The following is an 18013-nucleotide window of genomic DNA, read 5'->3' on the forward strand; positions in this document are numbered from 1 at the left end:
GAAAGATAGCTAAATTATTCACCATGTCTATCAAATTTTGCAAGTAGAAGAATTGAAAGCTTTAAATAAGAAAAAAAAGCTTTTTGCAGTAGTTGCTATCTTCTTAACAAGAAACAAACTTGTGAAATATTATGTAGAAAAATAGGATTGTAAGAAAACCATGAACTAGAGCCAATAGGATCAAATTATGCAAAAAAGGAGTTGAATCTAGAAACTACAGGAATGCATGGAACTTGTTTCCAAAAGTGTCACACCACATATTTTGTGGTATGTAGATTGGACCTCAAAATAGGCTAAAACATGAGTATTTTGATAAGCTATCAAATCTTGGAGTATTTTTCAAATTTTGAAAAAACTCATGGATACATGTATAATTATCAAAAATATAAGAATATTCTTGATATTTTTATATATTTCAAGGATACAAATAAAAAAATTCCTTTAAATAAATATTTAAAATTTGTATGTACTTATTTACAGATGTTTACTTGTAAAATAAATATCTATAAATAAATACATATAATTAATCATACTTTCATATACACATTTATTATTCTTATAGGTTGTGAATAATGTTTGTTTAATAATATCTTTATTATTATACAATGACATTTGTTGAAAGGATTTTGAATAACAAATCTAGTTATATTTTTTTATACAACTTTATTTTTACCTACAAATAATGAAATTTAAAAAATAAATTAAAGTAAATTATATTATATTAATTATATTAATTATATAAATTATTCCAATTTAATTTTAGAAATATATATATATATATATATATATATATCACAAATAATTATTATTTAGACACATTTTTGTACTACTCTAACTATCAAAATTCTAAATCTATGACATATTCAAAAAAATATAAATTTTAAGATAGAAAAATCATTACAAGAAAATTCAACAACTTTTCAAATATGTACTTGAAAGATTCTTTTCTTTGTTTCTTGAATTTGAAATTGTAATTAATTTTTAAATTTTAATTAATTTTTTTTATAAAATCAAATAATATACAATAAAGTATATTTAAATAGTAATAATACACAATACATACAATACATTATAAATATTAATAAAATTTAATGTTTTAAATAATAGTTAATTTTTGTAGTAAATATAGATATATTTAGATAAATATTAAGTACATCTTTTTACTTTGCAAGGCAATCATTGGTACAAAAAAAATCATATTTGCATCAAAAAACAGATATTTGAAAAAAGAATCGAATTTTTTTGAGGCTGTGTATATTCCTAACAGTGACAAAAATAAGTGAGTAAATAATAGCCCCTATGTTTTATACAAACAAAGATCTCGATCATATTACATGGTGATGTGCCAAACAGTATGTAGAAATCCTAAATATTGTGGTTTGCATTGAGAACAGGAACGCGACGGCACGTTCCTCCACCCATTCTTTGCGGTGATTGTCACCAGATGCTCACTTTGCTTATGGGTAATTCACTCCATTTGTGACTATCTCTCTGAGCAGTTTTGAGAAGCCCTGCTTGGCTGCAGGCGAACAGTGGAACCAGACTCAAGCCCTACTTCACCTTGAACATCTGCGTGAAGTGTTATGCTGCCCTCCTCCCGGGTTGCTGGTCTCTGTGCAAGTCCAGTACCAATCCAACACAATTTCATCTTGTGGGAGCTAAACTTCATGCTAAGGTTCTCAACCTAGAAACGATCTGTCTAGTTGCTTACAAGTTGTCGCACTGCTAGTCGTGTGGGTTAGTTCCAATTGTGATTTTGAAACTACATTGTGAGGAGTATTTTGAATGCTCCATGAGAGAAGCCATAATTGCCAATACAAGTGATTTGGACTTTGTTTTGCATTTGGTGGATCGTTTACACCATTCAAAAAGTCTCGATCAAGCGTCGGTGGGTCTCTTACATCGATGTTCATACAATATTGCTGTTGTTTTCATTCAAAAGGCGAAACTTTTTGTAGGCTTTGACTCTTGAAACTTAGAGTTACGCATGTTGGTTGTAGGGAAGTTTCAATGACTGTCCCGTGAACAAGATAATTGTGCTGAAGTTTGGAATTTCGACAACTTTGACATTACAAAACACCAAATCCCGAGTCACTTCAAGGATAAATTCACAGCATTGCCAGATCAAAGTTACTATCCAATGCCTGGTGCAGCTTCCTGCACACAAATACACGGCAAGTATGGGTCGTGTTGTTTATTTACTGTACATATAATACACGTCGAGACAAAATTGATTCCAGGAACTCCCTGCAACGCTAAGAACCAGTAACCCGAGAGGTTGCTCAAAAACCCCGGGTCTTTCATATGAAGATAAAAACACCAGCACCCTAGGGGTGGAACGTCTAACCGGCAATGCACTCTACCAATCCTTAGCGAATCCAAACCCTACATCCTCAGCTTCACCTGGAACCTATGAGCTACAACTAATCCAACCTCTCATGTGGCGCAGATCGACGGGGGCATGGTGACTGATATTGCAGAGCGATTCGTCGGGTGCGAATGCGCATCAGCAGTGATCCACGACTTGGGCGTCACTTCGCCTAAGCTGAACGACTTAAGCGCAGATGAGAGGTCGTCGAACTGTTGGTGCAGTTCTGTGGTATCGGAGGGGGACAGGGCGTCCGACCCACGGCTAACAGAGGAGCCTCGAGGGTAGCCTCCCCAGCTGTGACGACTTGACCTGAAGGTAGTAAGTCTTCGCCAGAAAGTTGCAGTTGGTGAGTCGGAGCTTGCGCGGTTGGTGCTCCTGGAAGAGACAGAGCTCGAGGAGATGCATGAGATCGGTGATCTTGGCTTGAGAAATCCCTTGTGTGGTACCAGAGTGATTGTTTTTGTGGAGCGTCCGTTCTTACGCATGCGCACCGCGTGACATGAGAGATGCTTGCTGTAGTAGCGTCTACTCCTCATTGCCCTCCTGCGAAAAAATTAAAGTTAATATATTTTTTATGAATGCCCCCATGTTACATCTCGCGGCTTCAAAAAAATATTCTTCTCGACGTCAGAACTTAAAATTATCTCTAGTCACATGTGAAGGCAGCAACGCTGATACGAACCTGTCAAAAATTGCATATGTCGCTTTGATATTTGAGAGCTCTCGCACAACCACCACTCGAGTGCGCGTGCCTGGTGCTATTCGCACTGTGAGTTTGACCTGCAAGTGCTCGTATTACTCAGAACCAAGCTCAAACGCTGGAAATCGTGCAATCTGTGCAAGAGTTGGTTGGAGGTTGTTCGAAGATTTGAGCCTGGTTGAGGAAAGATTACCTGTTTCTTCTCACATTCTTCTCGTCTGCCGCTGTCAACCAATTTCTGCTCAAAAATTTCTTCTACCTTGGACACGCTTGCTTGCAAGATCTCCTTGTTCACTCCAATCAATGGATCTGTGTTCGCCAGCATCTTGAACCCCACTGCTACCAATTCCAGGAAAAGGTCAGCACACGCATAATTAGCTCACAAGTTATTCAGCAATTGTTTGACCGCAAGCATTGTAGATGTGAAGTCAAAGATTATATGTGAGAGAGTGCAGCAGCGCGTACTTGGACTAGAGATGTGCTTCAGAACACCAAGAACGATGACCTCGTCCCCAGGTCGAACTGCAACGTTGATCGCCCAGTCCAACGCAACAAACGTGAGCTTCTTCTCAGCGTTCACAACGATGGCCACTATGTTTGGTGCCAGCGCTGTCGCTACTCCTGTCGTGGACTTGATATTCTCATAGAATGTCTTCGGTGGCGAACTGTCAACCTCATTATCTGAAAAATCGATGAGACTCTGTTTCTGCTCCAATTTCTCTTCTTCCATGGTAGTTGCTACAGTCGATCGCGGCCTGGTGGATTCAAAGCGTTTGAACCCGGAAAAATTAACAACTGGCGTCAGGGAATCTAAGTTATCAACTTCGTCGGAGTTTCGTTTTGGTGAAAAGCATACAGGGCTCCGAAAATTGGTAGGATTCGACCGTAGCGTCGAAGACGTGTAATGGAAAGAATTCGTACACTCCGACCGTGGTTTACTTGACGGAAAGCTTCTACATTTGTCAGGATTCGGTCGTGCCTTGACGGACATGAGACCATCATTGGTAGAGCGAGCTGTGGTTTCTTCGCTTTGCACTGTTCTGATTGTAACCGATCTCTCTCTTCGCAATGATTGTAAGGGGTGGAGAATTTCATGAGTAGGACTGAAAATGGTGTCCAGCGTGGGTTTGGATGGCGTTTTAACGCTTGGCCATGGCTCAGTGTTGCCTGATAATGTCCTTCGCAGAGTCCGTCGTGATCGTGGCGTCAAGCAACTGTCACTGTCGTACTGAACTTTCACAATATTATTCCTAAACCTCCTTCGATCATCACATTCGCCAATGTCACTCATCTCACTGTCCTCATTCCCTTTCTCAAGCCTGCCCCTCCACCTAATTCGGTCTCCATTGTCGGTTGCATCACTATACTCGTCACCTGAACTTCCATTACTGCTCTCCATATCCGTCCACTGCGCCAATGGCGCCCGCATTGGATTTACATCGCCGTGCCATGTGAACGTGGAGGTCCTCCCTGACCTTGTCACGGACTTCGTCGGCGCCATTTCTGGAAACAAACCCTCGGCGAATCCACACCAATCCACCACAGCCCGCTCCAAAATTTGAACGACCACTACAAATGAAACATCTCGAAATTCTCGCGCCGTTCGCAATCGCCACAACTTCCAGGAGCAACCTGAGCTACAAAAGCAAAATATCTATCCATACTCTAACTCCACTTACGAATTGCTACAATGGGAAGCATGAGCAGAATTTTCAAAAATCCTCAACGAACAATGATCAAATTACACACTTTCAAAGGAGCTCATTCTTGCACTTCCATCTAAAACGTACAGTTCTCACCAATGCGATTCTAACCAAATCTGAAAAAATTCTCCAAAATGTGTTCACACGTCTGAACGACCTCCGCAAAACTCTGGCAACTTCTCCAAAATACAACTCCAACAGCAAACGATCTACAAACCAATCTCCACAAAGCATGCTCTACGGTTCTCATTAACTTGATCCTAGCCAAACCTGACGAATTCCTCCCAAATTTACTCACAGTTACACGACCTCCTGAAAACTCTGGAACCTTTTCCCAATTTCAATTCTGAATGCAAGCGACCAACAGATCGATCTCCACCAAGCAGTACTGCATAAACCTTCAATTACTCGCGTCATCGAGCAGCACTCACCGCTCATGGGGCCGGCAACGATCCACCCCAGCCAACCAGGCCATTTGGCGAGCATCGATTGCAAATGCTGCGAAGATCTTTTGGTCCACAGCTGGGACGACTGATTCCAAGCTCGTTCTATGATTGTGCACGAACCCCCGTTGTGAGCGCCGATCTGAGCGAATTGCGAAATTTAAGCAAAATTTCCTCTGACTTGGATTCCAATCCTGGGCTACTTTGATTAACTTAATTTCAGCTAGCAGATGCAATTCAAGTCCGAGGCTCGTATTATGTTACAATTTCAGGGCACTTCCTATCGTACACAAGTCAAACTTATGAGGCAATAGCCTTGGAAGATGTATAAAATGAGCAAATGAGCAGATAATTCTTTAAGTGGATAAATAACATATCAAATTGGTCCTAATCAGTATTTTATCTTTGAAATCTTTATTTCGAATGTCTTCGCGCAATATTCCTGCAAAATACGCATCGCATGCACCTTACATGAATTCTTGCGGGATTAATTATAATACACCAAAAAGATGTGAAAAGTCGATCGATCACTAACTTTGAATCTCGTTTTCTTTCACACTGAGACTCAACATTGCATTGCATTGTATTAAACTGCACCTCTCTGTTGCAATTCTGTAAAGTGTTGGTAATTTTAATACAAAGCGTATAAAACAGAGTTTGAGTCACTCACTTCATGTGTGGGGTCACGGTAACAGTCGACAAGGTCCTATCGGAATTTCCTCACCTCTCATGACTTAACTAATGAAGCACAGCAACATTAGGCCATGGCAATAAGCCAGAGAAAAGCCACGCGATCGATTGCAAGTATTTCGGTGACTACAAGTCCAGGTCTTCGCGATGATTCCACATTGCTGTCGTTCAGTGTCCGAGGTCATTTTCAATTACTGACTTCCGATCAGTGAGGAGTGTGCACCTAATCTATGTCCGTCTGCCACCTCTACTCGGAGTCAAATTTCCAAACATTTACTTCACCGGAATGGCTCAGATTTGAACTGGTCGTCTTCTCTGCGAGAGCTGAAGCATCAGCCAGGCCCTTCAGCTCCACTCCTCCAAATTGACTAGGAGGGTTTCGGAGCTCAGAAACTGCGACCGCTGGAGCACCGTGGTCACAGTTCCTCACACGACCTAATGGGGTCTGATAATTAGATTCGCAAGTCAGATGCACAGGGAGGTCAGCACACTGCAAAGACAATGAATTGTTGAGCAAACCCTGAACTCTTTTGTGAAACCAGCATTGTTATGTGTTTTCCAATAGAATCAATATTTTTATTGATTTCACGTTTTAAACAAATGAGAAGCATAAAATATTGAAATGTGTGTGTGGAAAATGGATATATATATATATATATATATATATAACTATCATGAAATAAATAAATAAATAAATAAATAAATAATCTTTAGATTCATTTCTCCACTATTGGATCCAAAACCAATGAAAACCAACCACGTTCATCATGATTACCATATTTTTCATCATGGGTAGGTCAATTTAGTAAAAACTTGGGTCTATTTAACATTCCTCTATATATAGACATACATACATTAAATGTTCCCCAATATTTAATATCATTTTTTATCAAATATACATTGTGAAATGGAGTCAATTTCCAAGATTTTGATTGATTGTTATGAGTTATTTATTTTGGAGGGATTAATTATCAGAGAAAATATTACATAGATAGATAGATAGATAGATATAATTGCTAGTGCATGTGTTTGTTTACTTGTTAGTTTTATATTGTAAGAAGTTACATTGATTTTGGAAAGAAAAAAATGATAGTAATAAGTAAATAAATGAATGATTGCACCCAGATATTTAGAATACATGCAATGGTTTCAGTTAAAACTTTTAGAAAAGTTTTGACTCTTTTGAAAATGTAAGGGGTTGTTTGTAGTTTGTTGTAAACAGGTACATAACTGTGAAAAATGTCATGTTCTTTTCAACAAGTATTCCAATAATTATTCTGAGGTTCATCTTGGCCATGACCTTTCATTGTATGTTTTGTTATGTACAACATTGTGGTGGTCCATGCAAGTGTCCAGGTGCATATTTTGTAGTGCATGCCACCATAATCCGTTCAATTCAACAATGGTGAAGGGAGTATGGGGACCTTGGTAAAAAAGATAAATAAAATAAGATAAAAAAAACGTGTGTTTCTAAAAATAAATAAACAATACAAAAATATTCTTGTTCTAACTTCCAAAGAAGTTTCCAAGTAGAACATTGAAAAATAATTGAGAATGATTAAAATTGATTAAGATTAAAATTATTTTAAAAAACAAACTCCCTCTTCAATAAGTGACATCAGTTCTAAAAATGTGGGTGTCAATCAGAGCTTGTGGATTCCCGTCATCTCAGCCCTTGAGAATCTTCTAGAATTATTCCTTTGTCCATACTTCCTTATGTGGGTGATTCACTATTGACCATGTGAATGCAAATTTCAATGCACCGAAGTGGGTCAGGACCAAGTTTAGAATGCTTTTTTTATGCTTTTATGGTAACCTTTTACTCTAAACATGGCTGTCTGACCCTGGTCAAACTACAGGGGGTGAGGGACTATGTGTGGATTTTTCAGCATTGCCAACAATTGAGTCAGTGTTTTGGCTCTATTCTATTTACTGTGAAAAACCAAAATTAGGTACTGGGGTTGTTTGGACTATCTCCTCCATTTTAGTGACAATTATTGAAGTAAAATCGATCCAATCATAAAGACTGACGGAATATATAAGTTGTATTTGTATACACAAATTGAAAGGCCAAAAAGAAGTTTAGACTTGTGGTAGCATCCAAAGTGGCAAATTTAGCCATAGGGAACCAACCTTAATGAGTTTGAAAATAATTCATTGTGCTTAAATACAAACTTTGAATTAGGAATATGAAAAGTTCTTCATGGCTATACACTGACAGAGGATTCTAAATTTCAGAAAGAAAGATAAAAAGAATATGAATAACTAAATGACGAAATAAAGGGGAAAAAATGAAACAAAACGAAAAAGTAACATGAGGACACACAAACACACAAGATACAAACAAATCATGGTAACTCTTCATTGAGAAATAATAAAGAATGTTGATTAGTTCCACATATTTGTTCTGTAACAATTTACAAATACTGTTAAGGAAATGTTTTTACTGAAGAAACACAAATTATCAAAAATTTGAATTCTTATACATATATATATATATATATATACACACACACACACACACACACACACACATATATATATATATATATATATATATATTGCCGTTTTTTATTCAGTTTTCCATATTTCATAAAATTTACAAATATTCAAGTTACATGATTGTAAAAGTTACAATGTGCTGATGTAAAGCTCTATCACAAATTTGATTACAAAATTATTTTAATAGATTTTATTTTATTATAGTTACTTGTTTAAGCATAAATTGGAGTACATTTCCTGTTATTATGAATACTAGTATGGCATGTTTATCCCTGGTACACCTAGATGTTATAAGTAATTAAATTCTTGTTTTACCTTTTTAGGGTCCAAGATATCCTGTAAGTCATCCTTGGGAGCACCTCACTCACTCCGCATAATTCCATCCATATTTTATATTGTCTAGGATGCTTGATAGTTAAGATCTTCTTACTTTATGTTATATTATAGGAATTGTTAAATTGATTCATAAATTTACTAAATAACCCACCCATTATCATTTGTTAAGGGTCCAACCATTTTTTTCATTGATTTTTAATCAATGCAAATCAGATAATGGATTTTTTTTTTTTTTTTTTTTTTTTTTTTGATGATGGATTAGAATGAGTGGGCCGATTTAATAAAGGCTTGGGTCAATTTAATAATTTCCTATTTTATATTACATATCATTTTTATATGTTACATGTTCATACTATCAATAACATAGGTAGTTGGATGTACTCATGTAACAAAGTCAGGTAGGAGAACACTATGTACATCAAAATAGATTATAATTATAACAAATTAGATTATATTATGGCTTGGGTATATCCTTGGTACACCAACTATTTTCAAAGATTTTTTTTTTCTTTGTTTTATTTAAGTTCAACAAAAATCACTGTGTGGACTAAATGATTTTGAATCTATTAAATCGATCTTTTGTTCAATATACAGACAATGCATAGCTTTGCCATCACATACAGACAATGTTTTATTATATATATATATATATATATATATATTGATAGATGTTGATGATTGTATTTTTAAAATGTAATAAATAAAAAGTTGCTTCAACATTAAATCTACCATCAAAAATCATAACAACAGACCAAAATTGTGATGATCTATTTCTTTTATTTATTTATTTATATTTTTCTATTGAATGTATATGGATATTTGTTTTTATATATGCATAATAATACAAAATTATATCAAATTACTACTTTTGAATCATAAATACAATAACATCTTTTTTGATAAAGTAAAATGTTATTCAACACTGCTTTCAAAAAATGATATTTCAAATAGAATATTGGATGAATATTATATTTGGAATTTCATGAATTTGAAACTATACCATATCTAATTTGTAGTATTTTTTTATTTGATTTTGGAAAAATATCATGTATATCACTCAAACATGTTGAAATATCAAGAATATCTTTGTATTCATAGTAATACCAAATATACCCCTGAGATTGTGATAATAACAAATGTACCTTAGTTGGTGATAAGATATCACAAACATTTCTCGTTTAGTCATCATCTAGAACCTAGATCATGGACCATGCAAATTACACCACTCTTTTTCAACCTAGAATACAAATGCAAATAAGACTATCTTTTGGAGTATTTTGTCAAGCTCACATCATCACCTGAGTACTAGAAGATGTTTGCTTGCCTAGAGGCTGGTTCAGGTGCATTATATTCATGGACCTACACCCTTACAATATCATGCTTTTGTTGCTCTATTCTTTAGGAATGGCACAACCTCACCATGCCACTGAATGCAAGTCTTTTTCATGCTGCACTTCTAAATCAACAATTCCACTAGTATTTTGTGGAAGCTTTGGGTACAGCTTGGCCCATTGGTTGGTCCAATATGCAAGAGTATGTTGGGGAGTTGATTTTATTAAGTGAAAGAGATTGGAGTGAAAGCAAGAGAAGTGAAGAGGGTTTGGAATGGTAGAATGCAAATTGGAGTAGTTGCATGGCAAGTGTAGTGAGGAGCATTGCAAGGGAAAGAATGAATGTTGGTGGTATGTTTTCTATTATCACAAATTTGAGGGGTATATTTGATATTATTTATATTTATTGGTGTAACATCTGTTTTAAATTGCAACTGTTAATCATTTTTTTAAAGTTGATGATTGTAAAATGAGTATTAATTATTCTCTGAAATGAAATCATACATAAAAATGATATCATATATATATATATATATATATATATATATATAAGATCTAATACAAAAGTTACAATGTAAGACATTATGTTGAATTTTTAATTCTTCTGTAAGTCGAAGTGGATATGCACCAATATCATGAAAGGCCGTTAATTTAGGAATTTAGTGCATAGTTACTTTCTTAATAATTTATTCAGAAATGTAACTGGTGCAAGGTTTGAGAAATCTAATCCAAATAGTTCATAAGTGAGTTTGAGTGCGAAAAATAATACAAGTCTAACGTGCGTCGCTGTGAAGAATTTCCACCCGTGCAAAAGGGCACGGGCGCGGGTTGGGCCGCTCATTCGCCTACGATGAAATGTTTTCGCTATTCATCGAAATACCTCTGTCATCCTTCTGTAAAAATGTGATGAAAGTATTGGAAAGGCGTATATTATTCGTCCTGACGTTCTCCATGAGGAGGTGTCACTCGATGTACGAAATCTCGATGAACGTGGTTCGCCCTACGTTCATTCATCGACAAAGTTGTGCAATCTCGCTCCCCTTGTAATGCTTCCCAATTTCTTTGGTGATTTTTATCTGCGCCGCCGCGGCCGCTTCGCATTTCAATCTTTTGTCGACACGTTGGATCGACACCTTTTGTTCGTGGTTTCAGGGATTGTCTGCTGGACACAGTATGGAACGGCGGTTCCATCTAGATCTGTATCACTCATTCTAGGCTGCTGTGGGCTGTAATTGGTGCACTTGTGTACGGGTAGGTGGAAATTTCAACATATTGATCTGTGCATGTGAATTGCGGTGTCGGATGGGCGTACAAGCATGGGAGAATTGCAAATTGGGACTCACAAGCTTGTAGAAGCGGAAATGGAGATGGGTTATGACTGCAAGACCGAGGACATAGTTGATGAAGTGGCAGAGTCATGGGTAACTTATGAGAGGGAATGCTACTGGGAGGCCGTTTTAGTTTGAGGTTCAGATGAGTATTATCTGAGGTGCTGGTCAGTCACAACATTTGGCTACAGAACAAAGCATTTTTGTGATCATTGGTGGCAGTTTTGCCCCTGGGGCTCTTATACTCTGACTCCTCATTTTGGGTCTCATCACGATGCTGGAAGTGCACAGATGCCGACAGATTGAGTGGTCTCCAAGCGGTGTCGTTGCACTTGCCACCAGCGTAGATGGGACAGCTGTAGCTGTTGCTCGGGAGAACGGTGCTATAGAGATTTGGAGTGTTGCTGCTGGGTCCCTAGGATGGTATTGCCAGTTGGTACGTGCTCTAGTTTTTTCTGCTTAGCTCCTTTGCCTGGGTCAATGTTAGGTTTAGGGTTTTGGGAACTTTTGCCGAGGTAGCTTATCTGCGATATTTTACGACAACAAGTGATGGTACTATATAAAGAAATGGAGGGAATTCTATGCTCATGACAGTGTCTACAAATGCATTTTCTGAAGCAGCTATAATTTGAGGGTTTAGGTTAGGGTAGTGGACTGTCATGCGTCATGGATTGCATAGGACTTACGGTTGTTGGATTAGCTGTTTGAATATGTACTCCAAGTAACTGAATTTCACTTTCAGCCCAATTTGGAGCGTAGCACCCCAAAGCTCCTTGAGCTTTCTAATGGACTTGGGGTTTTTGATGTCTGATCAGGTGCTAAGTGTTTAAAAATCAATACGCGGGTTTCTGAGATAACACAACTAGTACCTGAACACTGTATTTTCCAATTGCCTTGGTTTGCAGATTATACCAGGGAGACAAGGTTCAGCTATTTCGTCTCTGGTATGGTGCCAGTCTCTAGAGGAAGATTCATCACCTCTCGGCAGGTTATTCTCCTCAGGGCTCGATGGCTTGGTCACCGAGTGGGATCTTCAAACTCTCCAACCCAGAGTGCGAGCCCTTCTTTTCTATGAATCTTGAGCACTCACTAAATTAGGGTTATATTTTTGAGCTATTAATTAAGTGTTTTCAGACCTGCGTATAGTGAGTATTGTTATAAATTCTGGCTCTAAATCCGTCTTTCTCTTATCGTAGGCGGTGATGGAGTCAATGGGAGGATCCATATGGCAATTGGCTGCAGAGCACATGGATACAATTGTGTCCAGGAGCCTAAAGGGAAGCTCAAACAGTAGTGTTCGTGAAACCGAGGGAAATGACAGTGACGACGAAGGAAGCAGTAGCAGCAGTGATAGTGACGATGAGAGCGACAATAGACCGCAAAGAGTGGCGCTTGCTTGTGAAGATGGTGTTGTTAGAATATTTGAAGTTGCTACAGCCCAGCATGGTCTAGTGTATCGGAAGTCTTTCCCTCGAGTTATAGGTAAAGTTAAGATCTATCTATTGCTTTAGACTTACCGTTCTCTCTGTGTGAAGATCTGTGTGCTCTTACTCTTTACTGTACTACTCAGGGTTTTCGTTCTACTCAGTGTGTATCTTTGCTCAGGTCGAATTTTGAGTGTTGCGTGGACTTGGGATGGAGGGAGACTGGTTGCCGGTGGTTCGGATGGGTGAGTGTGTATGTTTTTGTTAGTATCAATCAATACTTTTCTGTTTCAGTATATGTTTATGTTGTCGACACAGAGTGTTCCTCTTGAACGTGCAGGTGTGGTGGATGTTCATAAGTCCTACATCTCCCTTCAACCTCTCGAACAGGTCACTTGTTGAGAGGTTGAAGCAGTTTCTTTGCTCCATGATGAGTAATTACTCTAGGGTGTATATGCAGGTGCATAAGATGCTGGGACATTGCCAACACTAGAGAAATATATCGAATTACTGCTGGCGTCGGTGGCAAAAGAAGTGATGCTGATTTATGCATATGGTCTTTGTTGGTTCTAAGGTGATTTTTTTAATGCTTTCTAAAGCTCCTTATGCAGAATTGTAGGTTGGAACCTAATATCATGCTAGCAGAATAATTGCAATCCTGATAACATTGTCTGGTCTCTTAATGCCAGGTGCTGGTATTGATGCATAGTAGAAATTGATAGACTGACATGTTTTACCTAGAACTGATCTTAGCGGGTTGCTCTTGCTTCTTCGAGTTTCAATGGTGTTTCGGTGTATTTCGAAGCTTTAGCTGCTTCGCCAAACTTCCATGGATAATGTTGTCATGGGTTGTGCAGGAATGGAGACATTGTTAGTGGTGATAGCAGTGGTAGCACTCAGTTTTGGGACGGTCACCTGGGAACACTCTTGCAAGCTCAGACTCGGCATGATGCTGATGTGTTGGCCTTAGCCACTTGTGGTGACAATGTTTTTGCTGCAGGGGCTGATGGAAGGGTTGATTTCTTTCCATCTTTGAGTTCATTTAAGATGTCTGAAGCAACGATGCTCGAGTTTTTATTGTTGTCTCAACATTTATTTCATTTATGAGTGCCTTTCTTCGTTCATTATAGATTAGTTTAATATTGTGTGGGGAGGGACACTGAGAATTGCTACTTTAAACGTACTAATTTGTGGTATGAAACAGGTGGTACAATTTCGTAGAGTGGCCGAGAGTCAACGGCTGGATGCCTCTACATCAGATGCTATTGACGTTGCCAGAGGAGGTTCGGGTGAAAAATGGATATATGTAGGCAGCAAACGCACTCATACTCATGACGTCAAGGCCCTCACTATCGCTACTCCGATTCTGTCGCGAGTAACATTTGGAGGTACTATTATTTATTTTTACCAACTTTTTTGGTGGTTAGTTTAAGCAGAAGGATCAATGCAGCTTTCAGATCAATTACAGCAGCAATTTTGCTTCGTGCAGAATATTCTGGCTGATTTCTATGTTCAGAACGCGAACTTGTACAGATGTCTATTGGCATTCGCTAGATATTCAAGAGTTTGAGCTTTTATTCACTATATGGCTTATTTTATGATCAGATAAATCTGGAGCGAAGATGGATAAGAGCATGAAAGAAAAGACAAAGAGGCGGAGAACAAAAGAAAATCCAAATTCAGGTCCTAATGATCACAGGAAATGGGCCCGTGCACAAACTGCAATGCTGATATCCGGTGGTAATGACGCAAAACTCTTCACATATCCTGCGAATGGATTCCTCTCTTTCTACCCTCACGATGTTTGTCCCTGTCCCGAAAGGCCCTTTATCCAGCTGGTGCAGCAATCAGCCATTAATGGAGACATTTTGTTGATGGCTCAGCATCCAAACAGAGTTGACATCTGGAAATTTCATAGTAAAGCATCAACGGCTATGGAATCTGCTAATAGAAACTACTATGGGAATGGACACTCGGTATTGGGAAAGCGAAAATGGGAAGGAGAATCATATTCAGGTACTGCTGGTAGGGAGCTGATGAGTAATGGAAACTCTAACAGTGTTTCAAAAGCATTTGTACCTCATAGCAATGGTCATGCGTCAACGCAGAATGGACAGAGAAAGCCTCTCCCGGACAGGTTTGGGAATTCTCCTGGTCAGTCTTATGGAAAAGCTCCTGGCACACCACCAGCGCTCTTAGCAACAATTAAGATAAATTCGAGTGAGAACATTGTATGCAGTACTATATCAGGTAGTGGAGACCTAGTTGCTTTCGCCGACAGTCAGAGGCCTCGTTTGTATGTGCTAGAGCGCAAGGGGACATCTGATTTATTCCAAATTAAAAGGAAGAAACTTCCATCAATTCTACAAACTGTCAACTGCATGATTTTCAGTGCGGACTCTAGCCGTCTAATTATGACAGGGCCTCGGGGAGTCATTTGGGTACGTCTGTTTTACTCGTTTGTTTGTTTGAACTTTGATTCTTTTTAAACTTGACAATTTTGGGTGTGGTCTGATTTTTAAATGGTTTTTGTTTACTTGATTTTCTCGCGTTGGATTTGAGGATGAATAAGACAGAAGTACTCATGGAAGCTGTACTATTGTTAGGTATCTATTCAGAATCTTAATTAAGCCTTTTGATAATACAGGTTGTTGACCCAAAAAGTGCAGAACTAGTTCATACATTTCATGTCCCTACTCATAAGAATGATCGATGGGCGAATGGGCTTGTGAAAGTAATGTGCGCAAGTCCCGATGGGCAATGGCTAGCTGCTGCATCAAGCACTGGGCAAATAGCTGTTTTCAATTTCGAAGTTTTGAGGTAATTGTGGTGCCAGCTGGATACGTGCTTGTGGTTTGGATCCTACTCTAGAGAACTTTTAGTCCACTCCTAACCAAGCAGCGCAAGCATTAACTAGGAAGTCCTATGGTTTCTGATTATGCAGGCACCAGTGGACAGTGCCAGTGCTTGACGGGACCCCGGCGACAGCAATGGTTTTTCATCCAGGAAGTAACAACGTTCTTTTTGTGAGCAGTGCTGCCAATCAGATTCATGCTTTAGACGTGGAAGCGAGGGCTCCTGGACAATGGTCAAGGCATAATGGTGCTCGTGTTGCTAAGAAGTTGCAGGACTTCCCGGGTACTATTATTGGGCTTTCGCTACCCTCATACCCGAAGTCCACATCGATCATTGCTTACAGTTCCAGGTAAACTTTTCGCTCCATATCATCATCTACTTACAACTCTCTGTATAAGTGATTTTTTTCTGTGTTCTTGACTTTTTTTCTCAGCAATGTTACAATCTCGTCGTAGCGTCTCCATGACGTGCTTCTTAGTGTACTTACGGTATCTGTGTTCACCTGCAGTGCCATGTGTCATATCGACTTAAGCCAACCAATAGGGGAAGAAGCTGCGCCATTGGTGGAGAAGATGACTGAAAATGGTTCAGATGCAGTTGATAATCGAAAAGGGCATGCAGGTGTGAATGGGAATGGGAATGGAAATGGGGTTCTTGCTGGGGTTAATTATAGTAGTAATAATGGGGAGAGTAAGAGTTTGGTAGTGGTGAATTTGAAGAATCCTGTTCTTTTCTTAGGTCATACTGGGCGTAATTCTGTACTGATCGTAGAAAGACCTTGGATAGAAGTCTTACGGCAATTTCCTGCCCCTGTCTCTAGGCATATTTACGGTAATTGAGATAAAGCAAGGGCTAATTCATCTCTTGCTCTCTCATTTTTTGAGTGTAAGATACTATCGATTTTTTTAGTAATTTTATCTTTTGATTTAAGGTCATTAACTGTAGACAATTTTACGACCAAGTTTGAAACGTTTGTGTTCGACTAATCCTGGTATTGCAATGTATGTAAATATTGAAAGTATCAAAATAAAGGATCTTTTTAAATGGTGCGATGCAAAATACTTGAGACAAAGGTATTGGTCTTGCAATGAATGTATTGTGAAACTATGTATGTATTGTGAAACTAGTTAATTTTTTTAACTACTGAAAATTATTTGACCTTTCTGCCCATTTTCTAAAGAATCTTATTTAGGCCCAGATTGCTGTAAGTTCACTAACACAAGGGTTATAATGGATAATGAATGCTTTTAGCCAATCAAAAAAATTAAAAGTTTTAGCATCTTACTTTTTTCTAAGTGGCACTTTATATCTAGAAGCCCACTTTAAGAGGCCATAGTTCAAGAGCTTTACTTAAATCTTCTATTTGGTGAGTAAAAGCCCTTCTTTAGAAACCTTGGCCTTTGGATGTAGTATGAAGTGTAAGAGGTAACAAAATTGGCCAAATCATTCTTTCACAGCAAGTCTAACCATGTCTTCTTCCATATTGGTTGAAACAATTATGAGAAGTAAAATAAATCAATTTTTTGTTTTTTAAATAGGTTTTTTAAGCATCTTATTTAATATAGCTTCTAGATTATTATTTTTAAGTTAATTTAATTTAATTCTTGTTTTGAAACCACCTCTTTAAGATGGTTTCAATATAAATTTTGGAGGATAATACTACTCATACCATGTAGGAAAAAAAATGCATTCCACTTCATTTCATCTTCTTACTGCTATTAGACTTTATATATATATATTTATATATATATAGCCAACTAAAAGAAGCTTCTTGCTTTTATCCAATCAAAACATTTAAAAGTCAATGCCTCTTATTTTTTCTAGATATAGAATGCTCCTAAGTATGAAATGCAAGTTTATTAAACTAATGAAATTACTATATATTCAACACTTTACATGACACATAAAAAAGAAAACAAAAATTTGAGTTAAGATTCTGAAAGAATGTATTTGACAGAGGTATGAATTGACTATTTATAATATAGGCTTTTATTTCTTTTATTGGATTTTTTCATCCTAGAGTTGAGAATAAAAACAAAGTGAAAAAGAATTGAAATTAAATGCCAAGGTCCCAATATGACATTTAAGTTTCAAGTTAGTTTTTTTTAATATAAAATTAAGTAAATCATAAATAATAAATTGATAAATTTGGTGTTGTAAAGATTTTATTTTTATTTCTAATTTAATTCTAATTTTACATGTATAACTTTTAAGTGCCAAGAATGTCAAGTTGCACAAGCTTGAATAGTCTTTTGAAATTAATAAAATTGAATTAAAACAAAGTTTTATTTATTTATTTATTTAATTTGATATATTATGTCAATAATAA

At 37.5% G+C, this 18013-nt stretch overlaps 2 protein-coding genes across 4 annotated transcripts; one reads left to right on the forward strand and one right to left on the reverse strand.

Annotated features, from left to right (window-relative positions):
* Nucleotides 1-2130: 2130 nt before the first annotated feature.
* LOC112295842 (uncharacterized) lies at nt 2131-5247 on the reverse strand. 2 transcript variants are annotated; one of them, XM_024547842.3, is made up of 4 exons: nt 3537-5247; nt 3265-3407; nt 3054-3151; nt 2131-2914 (listed from the first exon to the last, which is right to left on the reverse strand). In XM_024547842.3, exons 1-4 carry the CDS (start codon nt 4570-4572, stop codon nt 2437-2439), a joined length of 1755 nt encoding a protein of 584 aa, XP_024403610.1. In that variant the 5' UTR covers nt 4573-5247; the 3' UTR covers nt 2131-2436. The 2 variants fall into 2 exon arrangements, with proteins under 2 accessions (XP_024403610.1, XP_024403609.1); XM_024547841.3 differs by having other exon boundaries at nt 3265-3410; nt 3537-5129.
* Nucleotides 5248-11151: 5904 nt separating this feature from the next.
* On the forward strand, nt 11152-16728 carry LOC112272727 (WD repeat-containing protein PCN). Of its 2 annotated transcripts, none has more exons than XM_024500783.2 (11): nt 11152-11840; nt 12310-12456; nt 12601-12886; nt 13010-13073; nt 13289-13402; nt 13686-13842; nt 14033-14216; nt 14434-15269; nt 15476-15648; nt 15773-16033; nt 16193-16728. In XM_024500783.2, the coding sequence occupies exons 1-11, from the start codon at nt 11679-11681 to the stop codon at nt 16521-16523; spliced, it is 2715 nt and encodes a 904-aa protein (XP_024356551.1). In that variant the 5' UTR covers nt 11152-11678; the 3' UTR covers nt 16524-16728. The 2 variants fall into 2 exon arrangements, with proteins under 2 accessions (XP_024356551.1, XP_024356552.1); XM_024500784.3 differs by having other exon boundaries at nt 11157-11840; nt 12310-12392.
* The last annotated feature ends 1285 nt before the right edge of the window (nt 16729-18013 follow it).

This window comes from Physcomitrium patens, chromosome 19, assembly GCF_059467195.1.
Source record: "Physcomitrium patens ecotype Gransden chromosome 19, ASM5946719v1, whole genome shotgun sequence".
In the NCBI taxonomy this organism is placed as follows: domain Eukaryota; kingdom Viridiplantae; phylum Streptophyta; class Bryopsida; order Funariales; family Funariaceae; genus Physcomitrium; species Physcomitrium patens.

Coding starts and splice junctions, on each gene's coding strand:
- LOC112272727 (XM_024500783.2), top strand. CDS start 11,679: ATGCTGGAAGTGCACAGATGCCGACAGATTGAGTGGTCTCCAAGCGGT. Junction 12,457..12,600: donor TTCAAACTCTCCAACCCAGA/GTGCGAGCCCTT, acceptor CTCTTATCGTAG/GCGGTGATGGAGTCAATGGG. Junction 12,887..13,009: donor GTCTTTCCCTCGAGTTATAG/GTAAAGTTAAGA, acceptor ATCTTTGCTCAG/GTCGAATTTTGAGTGTTGCG.
- LOC112295842 (XM_024547841.3), bottom strand. CDS start 4,572: ATGGCGCCGACGAAGTCCGTGACAAGGTCAGGGAGGACCTCCACGTTC. Junction 3,411..3,536: donor GAAGCACATCTCTAGTCCAA/GTACGCGCTGCT, acceptor TGGAATTGGTAG/CAGTGGGGTTCAAGATGCTG. Junction 2,915..3,053: donor ACATATGCAATTTTTGACAG/GTTCGTATCAGC, acceptor ATTTTTTCGCAG/GAGGGCAATGAGGAGTAGAC.